The sequence below is a fragment of the Colobus angolensis genome, unplaced genomic scaffold (genome assembly GCF_000951035.1).
Source record: "Colobus angolensis palliatus isolate OR3802 unplaced genomic scaffold, Cang.pa_1.0 Scaffold123, whole genome shotgun sequence".
NCBI lineage: Eukaryota > Metazoa > Chordata > Mammalia > Primates > Cercopithecidae > Colobus > Colobus angolensis.
Window position 1 is genome coordinate 5,191,871 of NW_012113475.1, and position 14,319 is coordinate 5,206,189.

At 34.2% G+C, this 14,319-nt stretch overlaps 1 protein-coding gene across 2 annotated transcripts in view; it reads left to right on the forward strand.

Annotated features, from left to right (window-relative positions):
• Positions 1-14,319, forward strand: part of GRID2 (glutamate receptor, ionotropic, delta 2) — a 1,517,061-nt gene that overhangs the window by 1,144,500 nt on the left and 358,242 nt on the right. For both annotated transcript variants that reach the window (XM_011932743.1, XM_011932751.1), the window contains one exon: positions 5,888-5,989. In XM_011932743.1, coding sequence (XP_011788133.1) covers positions 5,888-5,989 — 102 coding nt within the window. The remainder of the gene's footprint in view (positions 1-5,887; positions 5,990-14,319) is intronic.

Below are 14,319 nucleotides of genomic sequence, written 5' to 3' on the forward strand. Positions count from 1 at the left end.
TTTTTCTTTTTTTGAGACAGAGTCTTGCTCTGTTGCCTAGGCTGGAGTGCAGTGGTGCCCTCAGCTTACTGCAATCTCCCTCTCCCAGGTTCAAGCAATTCTCCTGCCTCAGCCTCTCAAGTAGCTGGGATTACAGGCATGTGCCACCACACCTGGCTGATTTTTGTATTTTTAGTAGAGATGGAATTTCACCATGTTGGCCAGGCTGGTCTCAAACTCCTGACCTCAGGTGATCCACCCGCCTTGGCGTTGCAAAGTGCTGGGATTACAGGCATGAGCCACCGCGCCTGGCCTGAAGCAAGTTTTAGGGCAGTGGTTTTCAACCGTGGCTGCACATTGGAATCACCTGGAAAGGCTTTTGAACTGCTGATGCCTGGTTACACTCCTGGGGATTCTGACTTAATAGTCCTGGGGTTTGGATGGAGCATCAGAATTGTTTAAAGCTTTCCATTCTAATAGTCTACAAAATATTCTAATAGTCAACAAAAGTTGAAAGCCACGGCTTGAAGGGCATGTTTTATCACTCAGACTACTAAGTCACCCAAAGAATGAGACTCAGCAAGGAACAAAAGAATTCTGATTATATAGGAAAAATAATAAACACTTCTTTAGTCTCAGTGTGTCATGAACACTTCTAAACACTTAACACATTTTAAGTCAGTTAGTGGTCCCAAAAACTGTATGAAGAAGTCACTTTTACTATTCCCATTTGAGAGATGAGAAAACTGAAACTCAACAGCACACACCAAGTAAGTGTTAGAGCGGGTACTTGAACTCAATCAGTTTTCTTCTAGAGCTTCTTATGTGAACTGGTATGATATATTGCCTCTGCATGTAGTGTAATGCTAATTTTACACCAGAAGAATTATAAAAGAAAGGAAAACCTATACAAACAGCAGAATATCATTAAATCAGTTAAATGCCAGTTGATAATAGAGTGATTATCATGACTGCATAAAATATCTGTGGGCTATACATATGTGTATATAGATTATATATGTATCTGTATACGTATTTATACAAATATGTCTATATATAGATATATGTATATACATTTGTGTGTGTGTGTGTGTGTATATATATATACTGGTTCTCATGTTTTCTTCATTTGTAGGAATCAGTTAACAAGTTCATCTTGTTACATAGTACGAAGTTTCTGTTTTCAGTAGTGAAACAGGGAGATAAAAGTAGTTGAACCATGTGATTTTTTTTCTGACTTTTCAAAGACATTTTCTCCTGAAGGAAACTCAAGTGCTAAGGCTATTCCACATAATCTCAAGAACGACTACTACTTTATGGTAATGACCATAGTGTAGTATAGAATCTTAGGAGCATATAATCATCCTCTAGGGAGAACATTTTACAAATTGAACCTATTTTGCAGGTGGAAATGCCATAAAGAAAATTATCATTGGAGAGATTACTGGCACACTGCATTCATTCACATGTCAAAGTGGAAAACATTCCAATTTAATTCTATAAAACATGTATCTGAGTCAACCTGCCATATGTATTTTTTACACTTTCTATCCCATTACAGAAGTAATATCTACCAAATAAATGCTGCACATTTGTAAGTGGCTGGCTTTTAAGCTGCTTTGCCTATGACTTTTTGTTCCCTCTTTTTGTCAGAAAGCTGAGAATTCAAGTAAAGGAAACATTATGGCTGGTAGCATACAGCCCTCAGTGCAGTGGATATTTTGTGTCCGATAGTTGGAGCATTGGTGGTATAGACAGGCTTCATTTGTTCCATATGAATACAAGCTAACAAATGGAGAGAATTCCATTTGGTATTCAATTAAGAGCTCTCCTGATTCCTGTTATTAAAGCCTACAAACTATTGAGCATAAAATTAAAATTGAGCAGTTCAGCTCTTTTTGACATTATAACACTGACTGAAAAATAATGATGTTAAACCCAAGAGTCACAAGTCATCCCTTACAGCCCATGGAAAATAAGAAGTGGAAACATTGAGGAAGAAAGAGTAAATATTGAAAACTTGATCATTAGTACACATAATGTTAGGAGCACGCTACTGTGCTCATGCAAATACATCAACCCAGTTTGTAGAACACAAGATATTACATTGATTTTAACATAATGTTACAAGAGTATTATTGCCAAAGCTCCAATGAAGGAAATAATTAAAGCACTAGGCATTTTAAGGTCTTAAAATGACAGAAAATACTATAGGAAATCAATAACCAGAAAATACTACAGGAAATCAATATAATGTAATTGAAAGGAAATTGAATTGGGTTTACTTCTTTTATCCCTTCTAAATTTTCTTCAGACTGCCAGACCACAAAAGATAGTGAATCTTGTTTTGCCATCGGTGGTGTGACTTTCTGTAAGTCTCATGTGCTGCAGGGGCCACCTTTATTGTTTTTTGTTTAGGAAGCACTCAGCTGAATAGGTGGTATGAGATTTTTTTATGTGTTATCTTTACTAGTCTTAACTCATTGTTTAAAAAAAAAGAAAGAAAGAAACAAAATCAAAGACACAGCAGACAAAAACAACCATCTCTACATAGCCAGAGAAGTCAAACTAATGAGAATTCAGACATTGAAACCAGAGGACTTGTTAGATAAGCCTCACACTTGAACCTAAGTGAAGTTCTCCTGGTTTCTATCAATCACTATGCCTGTCAATCTTGCTATGCAACAAGAAATATTACCAGTTGCAGATACAAACTCAATTTGAATCTGTATGAATCTAATTCATCTTTATTGCTTATTATTGAAAAAAAAGTTTTTATAATCAAAAAAGCTTGAAATGAACCTCAAGGAGATAAGTGGATATGAACAGAAATTAGGGAATGTTAAAATGAGAAATCCAGGCTGGGTGCTCTGGCTTAAACCGATAATCCCAGCATTTTGGAAGGCTGAGGTGGGAGGATCCCTTGAGCCCAGGAGTATAAAACCAAACACTTAACAATTCTGAATCTCAATGTCATTTACTATAAAATAGAAATATCTTCCCTACCTACCTCGAATAGATCACATTTATGAAAAGGATTCATAAGCTATAAAACAACACCTCAATCAAAAATGCTGTATCTGGACTTTAAAAAGAACTGAATTAAATACTAATTTCACCTCTTAGTAAATATGTGATCTTAATGAAGTCCTTAGTTTTCTTGTCTATTAAATAACAATTGTAAGAGCACCTTCTCATATGGTCATTGTGGAGCTTACATGTATAAAAAGCTCAGCACCATGGCTGACACATAGAAAGTATTAAACAGCATTCAAAAATGTAATCAATACAGGAAATAAGTATTGTTTTACTTCCTTAATAATTTCTTAGTTATACCCCGTTATGATATGTGATAAGAGAATGTACTTTATTTCTAGTTTTCCAGATAATCTGTATCCTAAACATTCTTTACTCCCAAATTCAGTCTTTGAGCATCCTAGCTCTTTACATCCACAGCTAATATTTAGGAAGCATTAAAGTTTCTTTGTACATTTGAAGGAAGAACTAAGTAAGTGGAACTTACCAATCCTAAAATCTAGACTGCTGTTATTAAGAAGAACAACTGTACAAATGCTGTTATCAAAGGACAGATGAGTCAGACGGAAAAAAACAAAAGGAGAATATAGAAAGGTGAAAAGTCTTTGTCAAGCAATGGAGAGAAATTATTGTCTTATAATACATATGAGAGAGTCTAGCTAAATATTACAAATTTTTAAATGAAAATAAATATTATACATGGTATAAATAATGTTTAAGTCACCGCCTAGGTCAGAAGATGAGATATATTTACCTATTCTACCTACTTGGATGCTTTTTTGCTGTTGTTATTTGGAACCTCCAAATACTAGAGTGCTTTAGAATTATAAAACCATTGACCATGTTCAGTAATGTTTAAAAGAAAACATCATTCTGAAGAAACTGGAAATTATATATTTGTAAATGTTTGTCCATAGCATTGTTGAAACAAATGGCTCAAGTTTCACTGTTAATCCAGTTGCTGATATTTTTGACTATTCAGTACACCAAAATGGTACAGTCAAGTTGGTGCTAATAGATGTCATTTATTTACACAAACTGACAATAGGTTCACCAAACTTAAGAGACAAATCTAAAGGGGACAGAAAAGAAATTCCTGTGTGTGCTTTGGCAGCTTAGACATATTTACCATGAACAAGATTATATCCTAAAAGCTATTTGTGAAACTTAAAATTAAGTTATATGGTTGTTATATGTGGAGATAGCATATTGGAATAGCTCTTCACTTAATGTTATAGATCACTTCTTCCACCAATGTTATTTGGTCTAGGAAAGTAAAATCCTCCTGAGGAAGTAATTAGAAAAAGCACACATCAGGGAATGCAATTGAAGATAGACTTTTGTTGACCTCAGAAGAGAAAAGCTCAAAAGAAATTTCATAAAAGTTTTAAATTTGGCAAGAGGACCACAATGTCTCTGATAATTAGACTTTCAACACATTTGGATTTGCTAATTGGATCTAAGTTCTAATTAGGCTTTTTATGTAACTAAGAATGACATATCATTGTATGAATTTAATGTGCTTTTACAGTTGAAACCAACAATTAGCAGCCTTTTCTAAATTATTTTAATAAGGAAAAAGCTGGCTCTGCTGTTTATACTGTGACGTTCCCTTCTCTTAAGATATATTATGTACATTTTAGTTTTCTTAATTAAACACCTTTTGGGGAGCTCAGAGAGAAACTTGGGTTTTAATAAGAAGCACCTAAATTGTTTATTTGTAGGGAAGACTTGCCAGCCAGTATGTAGATGACTTTGGAAGCTACAGAAAAACCGCAATAAAAAGAAATAAATCACAGTCATCAGGAGGAAACAGCATAAATAACCATTTGCCCCTATGACCATTCAGTTAATCAAAACAGTCTCTGAATATGACTAAAGATCTGCTACATTTTTAAGTTTGCACATGCAGAATATGTTCCTAAATGTGAAGGCTCATGGAGCTGGTTTCAGGATGAATAATAGGACATTTCTTCCCAAGATGTGCATTACAACATTCTCTCTCTCTGCAGCCTTCGTCTGTAAACAGTTATCTGCTAATTCAAGTCAAATCATCTCTTTCTTTTCTCCTTATTTTTGATGGAGAGTCATCAATTTTTATCCCATGCAGATATATAGACAGTAATTAAAAAACTGGTAGCCTTCAGATTTATATATTCCAAGAGATAAGACCTACATAAGAGCGTAAACCTGAACCACTATTTGGATGAGTAAAGAGCAGTGAGTCATTGCAAGACTTTAAGAGAAAGGCTCTGCCAAAATATTCCAAGCAAATTGATAACACTGACAAAAAAGGCAAATCACATTGTTTTACGTGCTATGAATACTTTGAAAACAAAGCCATACACGATTTTTTCTTCAAATACAAGTAGTTCTCCTTCTAACCATATTAAAAAAGTGTCTATTTTCCCAGTAAAAGCCATAAAAGATCAAATTAAAACCATTGAAACTATTAGAGAATCTAACTTACAGTAATTGATATATTAAAATAGACATTATGTTAGAGTTATATGTGGTATTATTTTTCCAATTAGTGCATTACTGGGACTTAGTGATTGCTGTATATATAACTCCTCATTAAGTAAAATGTCCTCAATAAGCCTCTTAAAGCACGTTGGGTACTGTCATGTGCCATATGATGATATTTAATGCAAGAAATGGCATTTCTAATAACTTCATTTCCTATTTAAAAAGAAAATCTGTGCAGTACATTTCTAATAACTTCATTTCCTATTTAAAAAGAAAACCTGTGCAGTACTCTTTCTATACCAATTATTCTAAGAGCTATCACATAGTTCTCCATAAGGGCTCTACAGAGGTGATGGGACTGTTCTTCCGACAGAAAAATGACCAAAGCTGTCTTATCTTTCAGCTTGGGTGCTGGAATCCTGTCACAGGTCTGAATGGGTCACTGACTGACAAGAAATTGGAGAATAACATGCGTGGTGTGGTTCTACGTGTGGTAACTGTTCTGGTGAGTATTATCTGAGCCTTGTGGTTTTGACTTTTGGAGGTTACTTTATCCTACATTTCTTTCTTTTATTAACTGATGGCATAATCTTAAAAGAGCTTTTAACAATTCTAAATACACGTTCTAAGATTTTTTAATGTCGTATTTTACAGCCTTCAATTTACGTGATCAGGATCACAGTTTTGTAGACTTTTAATTACAGTGCATGTGTTAGGAATTTTCTTAGACATTTTAGGCTCAATTTCCATCCTTCTACAGTTTTCTACACATGATAAAGTAAAGGTATGTCTCAGGCCTTCTTTCACTGAAACTATAGTGAACATAAATAGAGAACATACAGTGAACATTGAAACTATAAATGAACATAACCCTGACCATGCCAAACAATGGTAGATTTTGTAAAATGTACATTCTGTAATAGTGAAATATTACCAAACTAAGAATCTTTTTCTCCTGAGAACCTACTTCAAAGGGAAGCTGTTGTTTAATCGGCATCTATTGTTGACTGTATTCCAGACTCAGTGCTGATTACTGAGGACACTGACAAATAAAATAGACAGATATAATTCTGTCTTGATAGAATTTATCATCTAGTGATTCTGTGAATGTTGAATAGGATTACAGTAGTCTCCCCTTATCTAAGGGGGATACATTCCAAGACCCCCAGTGAATGCCTGAAACTGTGGATAGTTTTATGTTTTCTTCCAACATAATCACATTGTGCAGGGCTTGTAGGGTCTAGAGTATGCATATGCTAGACAAAGCGATGATTCACATCTAGGGCATGTCAGTGGGATGGTGTGAGATTTCATCATGCTACTTAGAACAATGGCACATTCAAAACTTATAAATTGTTTATTTCTGGAAGTTTTCATTTAATATTTTTTGGGCCATGGCTGACTGGGGGACAACTGAAACTGGTGAAAGAGAAACCACGGATAAGGAGAGTCTACCTATACCTGGGAAAGATCTGTTACAATTTCATTTACTTTTTAAAAAATCAATAAATGGTAACTGTTATCATAATTGTATACATTACTGTTTTCTCTCCTAATAGATACATTAATAGATGTTAATAGAAATATTCTTAAACAGTAAAACACTCAAATGGGCTCTGTCTAAATAGCCATAAACCACGAAGGCATACATTCTCCTTTGCTATTCCAATGTGTTTCACCATGTGCTAGTTTATAGCCTGTGGTCAAAACATAATAGTCCATAGTTACTACTTCATTTTTCTTCAGAAAAGTCTACTTGTTGTTAATTTTGAAAAAGATTTTCCTATGGGCTAAGTAAACTGAAGAACTAGTAAATAGGAGAGGAGGACTTTTTGATATGTTGATGCTAATTGGATGTTCATCAAAGTTTGTAACACCAATTGCTACCCTTTATACATTGTTTATTACAAATTAAATATATACAATGTAATTTTATTGTCAAAAAAGTGGATTTGTGAATATTTTCTATGAAAGGACATTCAAGTGAGTAACCTATTCTTCTTTTTTGTGGCCCATAAATTATTCCTAGTTATTATTTTAAAAGGGCTCAATTGCTTTTGGTAAATAACTATAAGTATTTCACAACTTAAATGTGAATTTGCTTCTGTATGTACCTAATGGTGTAGATATATATTTACATTGATGCACTAATATTAAAAAAAGATAGACATTTAAAGTACAGCAAAGTATTAATAGTCTTTCCTCCAGTGATTAACATGAAAACTCCAGTGACGATTGCAATGAAAGACAGTATATGTGCTTTGTTTTTCTTTGAGAAAAGAAAACAAATATTTAAGTCCAATTAACCTCAATCAGTTTTAAGCAAATATTTATTTTGTACTTACTATATGATAGACTCTGTAATGGATATAAGATAAATAATATATAGACCTTGTCCTCAAAGTATTCATAGAATCTTGTTAGGTTGATGTGCATAGAGAAAAACAGTTCAGATTTATTAAATATGTTTGACCCTTGGTGTCTGTGAGGCATTGGTTCCAGGAAGCCCCCATACTAAAATCTGCAAATGCTCAAATTCTGATATAAAATGATATAGTATTTGCATATAACCTACATACCTCCTCTCATATGCTTTAAAGCATTTTATATTATTCTTAATTCCTAATACAGTGTAACTGCTATGTAAGTAGTGGCTCTACTAAATTGTATATTATTTTTATTTTTGTTATTTTTATTGTTTTTTTTCCTAATATTTTTGAGCCTCGGTTTGTTGAATCTACGGAGTTGAGTCTGCGGATGCAGAACCTGTGGATATGGAGTGCTAACTGTACTAACTGTGCAAGCTACTCTACTATGTCTTTTGCACGTATTGTCTTATGTTGTCCTCACAATATTCCCAAGAAATAGGTAATATTCTGACCTCAAGAAGGAAATAGGTAATATTCTAACCTCAAGAGGAAACAGAGACATCCAGAAGTTGAAATATATATAATGTATCATTAAGAGGGAAGGGGTTAAGGTCTAGAATCAGACTTCCTGAATTTGAATCCTAACTCTGCTACTTATTATCTGTAAAATGTTCATAAACTTATTTAATTCTTATAAAATTTAATATGAGAGGTACTAATTACATTATAAGGGTGAAAATAGGGTACATAAGAGTTAACTAAATTTTTATCTCCATGAGCTAGCAGAATCCAGACATAAATTTCAAGTTCAGAGATCTTGGTTCCACAAGCCATGTCCTCAGCCACTCTGATATTCTGCCTTCTGAATCAGAATGGACTCATGTTAGGTATAAATGAAATTTGGTATAATTATTGAGATGTGAGGATTGCATATGTTGGCTTGATAACTTAGGAGAATTTTCCTAAATTGCTTCATATATAGATTGCTTTCTATTCAACCATCACCAAAGCCACTGAAATATGTCTCAGAAATGGAGGAAAAAAAAGAGTGAGAATAAAAGCAGGCTCTACTGCTTGGTGTCTCTTCTAATCTCTTTGTTTCCATAATTTGTCCACTGATCTTTACTTCTTACCAAGTGGTCCAAGTGTATTACTACAAAGCAATTATGAAGATTTTCCCCCTTTTAACTTCCTGAGTTGTACAACGTAGAGACTGATAAATTACCAATTAAGTCATTCAATTGTTTTCATGGTAATTCACAAAAACACTACTGGAAACATCACTGAGTTATAAATATAATCATAATATTTATGATAATAAAATGGAAAGGAATTGGTTATAAATGAAAAGAAAGGCATGAGAAGCTATGCTGCAACAAGTATAAGATATCTGAGAACCATAAGTTGGCATTTGGGAGGAGCTCACTGATTAGTAATTCTTATTTGCCTGCTTTGATTGGCCTTAAAACAGACATGTGACATCCCTAATGAACATACATTCACTCATGAATTCACACAAGCAGTCAAAGATCCTGACTTTAGAGAGATTTCTGTTGTTTGTTTTTATTGAGGCAGTGTCTCACTCCATCACCCAGGCTGGCGCACAGTGGCATGATCATGGCTCACTGAAGCTTCAAACTCCTGGGTTCAATAAATCCTCCCACCTCAGCCTCCTGAGTATCTGGGACTACAGGTGCATGCCACCATGCCTGGCTAATTTATTTTTTGCAGAGACAGGGGCTCGCTATGTTGCCCAAGCTGGTCTTGAACTCCTGGCCTCAAGTAATCAGCCCAAAGTGTTGGGACTACAGGTACAAACCACCGCACCCATCCAGGGAGTTTGATTCTTGCAAGATATCTTCTAAAGCTCTCAAAATAGTCTTGAAACACTGCAGTGCAGTTTTTCTCCATTAAATCCACAATACAGCATTCATTTGCCTAGAATTACCATTAAAATAATTCAATATATAAATTGAATTCATATATAAATGTATGACTGGAAGTCTATGGTAAAGACTATGATAGTGATTTTTCTGTATTTTATAAATTAAAAAAACATAGTTTTTCATATTTTAATATCTCTAAAATTAGGATGCATCCTTCAACTTATATTTGCAATTATAATTAGCATCATGTTTGTCTTTATTAGTGATGTGTAAAATAGTTGCACATCTTACAATAGGAAACATTTTAGATTAAATAATATATGGTATTTTTACAAATTAAGTTAATGGATATTCCTGGAAATTCAAAATCACTGGGCAAGAAGCCACACAAAGAGAATAACTATTTTAAAGAATAACTCCAAAAGAAAAGACAGTAGGAAATATACCAGTTAGAAAACGCAGGACAGTAATAGAAATGAGAAAAATTACTTTCGAAATTAAAACTGTTGCCTCAATCATAGAAGTATACACACAGAGATATGAAATACACAGAGATAGCTTATCTTAAACCATTACCACAAAGCAATATCCAAAATACGTATTGAGAGAATAGTAGGTTTTTCTAAGCAACTCACCAAAGGAAGGATTGTTTTCCTGGCTTCAGCAGACAGCTGCCTACTGAGTTATCATTTTGAGTAATTTCTTTCTCCTAAAAAATATCCATATTAGTCTCACCTTTTGGAATTGCTTCCCCCCCTGCCCCGAGGGACATTGTGACTGATATATAGGCACCAGAGTCTTCATTTGTACAAATAAAAAAAAAAGTGAACATTAGATTTAGTTATTTATATACATCAGTGTGAAGTGAAGCAATGTACTTAATTTCCTCTCAATATACCTTTTAACAAAGGAATAAATAATATGTAATTTATTTTTCATTCAAAGTACTTCAAACAATTTTGTTGCCTTTATTTCACCAAGTCTCCTCTATTTAACACACCTATATTTAGAAGCTTTGGCATACACCGCAAAAAGCAGCGAGCTTGCGGTCGAAAGGTATGACTTTTAGTATTGTACCAATTTTTCTGCTTAATTGATCTTTGAATTAATGGAAACCAAGAAGCTATTTTGAACTTCAATTTTTCTATCTGTAAAGGAGGAATAATAAAACCAATCACAAAGGGTTACTACTATATTAACTGTATGAAACTATGTGAAAGCAGGTAGCAAAATGAACAGTGCTTCTACATACATTATCTCTGCAGTAAAACTATGATGCGTAAAGTCAGTAAAGAAAAAAAAAGCACGAGTGATCATAAAAATCTAATTATTCATTGTCATCAAGCTTCAGATTTTTGTGGGAGATTGGAGGATTCTAAGGCAGACAAACAAATATAAACTGCAGAATAATGAGTTTTAGGCCCGGTCACTGTTACCTCAATTTGAAAACCTGCTAACGAGGACCAGAGGAACTCTTCTGCCAGTGAAGCTGGTACTTCCTAGAGGAAAAATGCACACAAAAAAACCCAGCACGAAAAACAAAAGCACCCTGAATTATGATTTTAAAAAATATCTAAAAGTTCATATATTAATTATATTGTCTCATACAAATTGTGTTTGATTCCAGGCTAGCTTTAAATAGACTCTATATTTTAATATATAACTAAACAAATGCCTCCAGTGATAGTTCTGAAATGTTATTGTCCTCAATTTTTTGGCTAAGGATATTGTCCAAGCGGTTGCTACTTAGAGACTTTCAGAATTTTCATCGCTACCTCAAAGTTCAAGCTTTTCTGAGGTCTCAGCGTTTGAGCCTCTTGAACCTGGAGGCAAGGTTAGGGGTTGGGTAAGTAAACTTGACAAGAGACTCCACTGTGCAAGCCCTCACAGCAAGGAGCTGGGAAGGGAGCTGACAGCAAGCTCTGGTGGCTCCCACAGCAATGTCTTGAGAGGGCTCCTTTGGAGGAGTTAATAAATAATAAAGTTTGGTTCAGGGCTCCAGGCAAGAATGACAACTCTGGCTGAGGAAATTTCCAGGGGATGATATCTAAAATAAACTTAAAGTCACAATAAAGTATGATAAGTGCCACGCAATAATCCTACAATGGAAGTACACAGGATAGCATTGCGGTTAAGAACACAGTTCCTGGAGCAGTTTCACTTCTGGGGTGGCAAATGAGGAGTTCCACGGACCCACTCCCCAGCAAAATAAGCAGAGATGTCAAAAATGAAAAAAGAAATAAACAAAAAACAACACTAACAAAAACGTTTGCATTCTCTGGAAATAATTGCAAATCATATATCTCATAAATGATATTTAGCATATACAAAAATATTATAACTCAAGATGAAGAAGAAATATAAGCAAAATTAAAATGGGTGAAGATCTGAACAGTTCTGCAATGAAGATATATTTATATAAACGGTCAGTAAGCAAATGAAGAGATGCTCAGCATAGTTTTCCATCAAGGAAATGCAAATCAAAACCACAATGAGCTATGACTGCAAGCCCACCAGGATGGCTATATTGAAAACAACAGATAATAACAAATGTTGGCAAGGATGTGGAAAGATCAGAATGCTGATACATTGCTGGTAGGAATGTAAAATGGTACAACTGCTTCAGAAAACAGTCCAGCAGTTCCTCAAATGGTTAAAAGTAGAGTCACTATGTGATGTACCAATTCCACTGTATATATAATCACAAGAGAAACGAAAAGATATGTCCATATGAAAACCTGTACTCAAATGTTCATAGCAGCATGGTTGATTGCAGCCAAAAACAGAATCAACTGGTGCGTGGATATGTAAAATGTAGTATACCATAAAATGCAATATTATTTGGCAATAGAATGAAATTACACATTGATAACAGTGTACAACATGGATGAACCTTGAATGCATGCTAAGGGAAAGAAGCCAGTCACAGAGGATCATGTATAATATGAATTCATTTCTATGAAATGTTCAGAATAGACAAGTCTATAAGAACTTATGGGGGCAGAAAGTAATGAGTGATTGTCCAGGTCTGGGAAAGATTTGGAGATTGGGATATGACAACTAACAAGAGTGGCATTTTTGAGTGGGAGCTGATAACAAAGTTATAAAACTGACTGCAATGATGATTGCACATATTTGTGAATATACTAAAGCTATTGGATTGTGCACTTTGGATGGGTGAATTGTATATTATATGAATTATATTTGAATAGAGCTACTCTTTAAGAAAGAAAGAGTCTGGTTCCCTAGACTGCCTATGTTTAAATCCCCACCTCTCCTACCTGTGAATGCAGGCCAGGTATTTAAACTCTATGATTCTGTTTCTTCATCTGTACAATGGAGATAATATTACCTACCTCATAAAGCTCATAAATATAAAAATTCAAATAACTAGTACATGGAAAGAACAAAAACCTTCTAACAGAACTTGGCAAATAAAAAGTGTGATGTGTGTCCATTCTTCTTATGCACAGACTGTTAAGGGACAGCGTGAAAGAAGTATCTAACTTATGGGTAAGGCAGTGAGCAAGGCCTAAAGGATGATACTTAAATTCATCTTGAAAGATGAGCAGGGATTATCAAAGCACAGATAAGAGGGAAGGGATGTCCAGCATTAGAAAGAGTATATGCGAAAGTATGTAGGTATGATATTCTATCAAGAATTTAAAGTATCCTAAAAGTAAATTCAAATATTATCTGAAGTATGTAAAATTGAAATACAGAAAATTCCAGCAGCCTATGTGTAATGTATTTTCTTTTTTAAGAGTTCCTTTCAAGATAATTCAGTAAGAAATTTCTCTGTGACTATGAAGGTAACATTGTATGATGTAAATAATATTCATCAAGTTAAAAATAACATTGTCACAACTCTGATCCATTGTAAAGTTTAGGTAAAATAGTACTCATTTTTATTATTGAAACAGTGTAATCAGTAGACATAGCTCTGTGTTGTATACATATTTTGTTTTGTCTCTTCTGATTGTACTCATGTGAATGTGGGAAAATATGATTTTTACAAACAGACACTTAAAGAAAAATGGCCTATGCAAACGATGTAATTTAGAGCAACCCTAGCATATGTGTTCACTTTAGTGCTGACTGAATAAAATCATCATAAGAATTGATGCATGACAATGGATTGACAATTTCTTGTTCTTTTGCATCACACCAATTCTTGAAATGATAGCTGTCACATAGACATGTGTGAGTATCACTATTGCATATGCGGCATGTGTGAGTATCACTATTGCATATGCGGTAGCCATGCGTGACCCTACTTTTCTCCTCTTGGAAGCTGGAACCTGAATTCTTAGACTAAACAATGAGTAAATATTTCAGAGATGTGTTATCTAATTTACTTCTAGAGACAGATTCACTACTTGTCTCTAGAAGTTTAGAGAGAGATTGACAGATTGACAGAGATTGACAGAGATTGAAATGTCATTTGCAAATTCAAAGATATAAAAACAGTAGGTAGATTGACTTCCATAATCAAACCAATGTTTGGTTAGAACATTTCACAATATTCTAACTAAAGTTATGTGAACTATGTTATATACTTTCAGAAATGCAGTGTACCA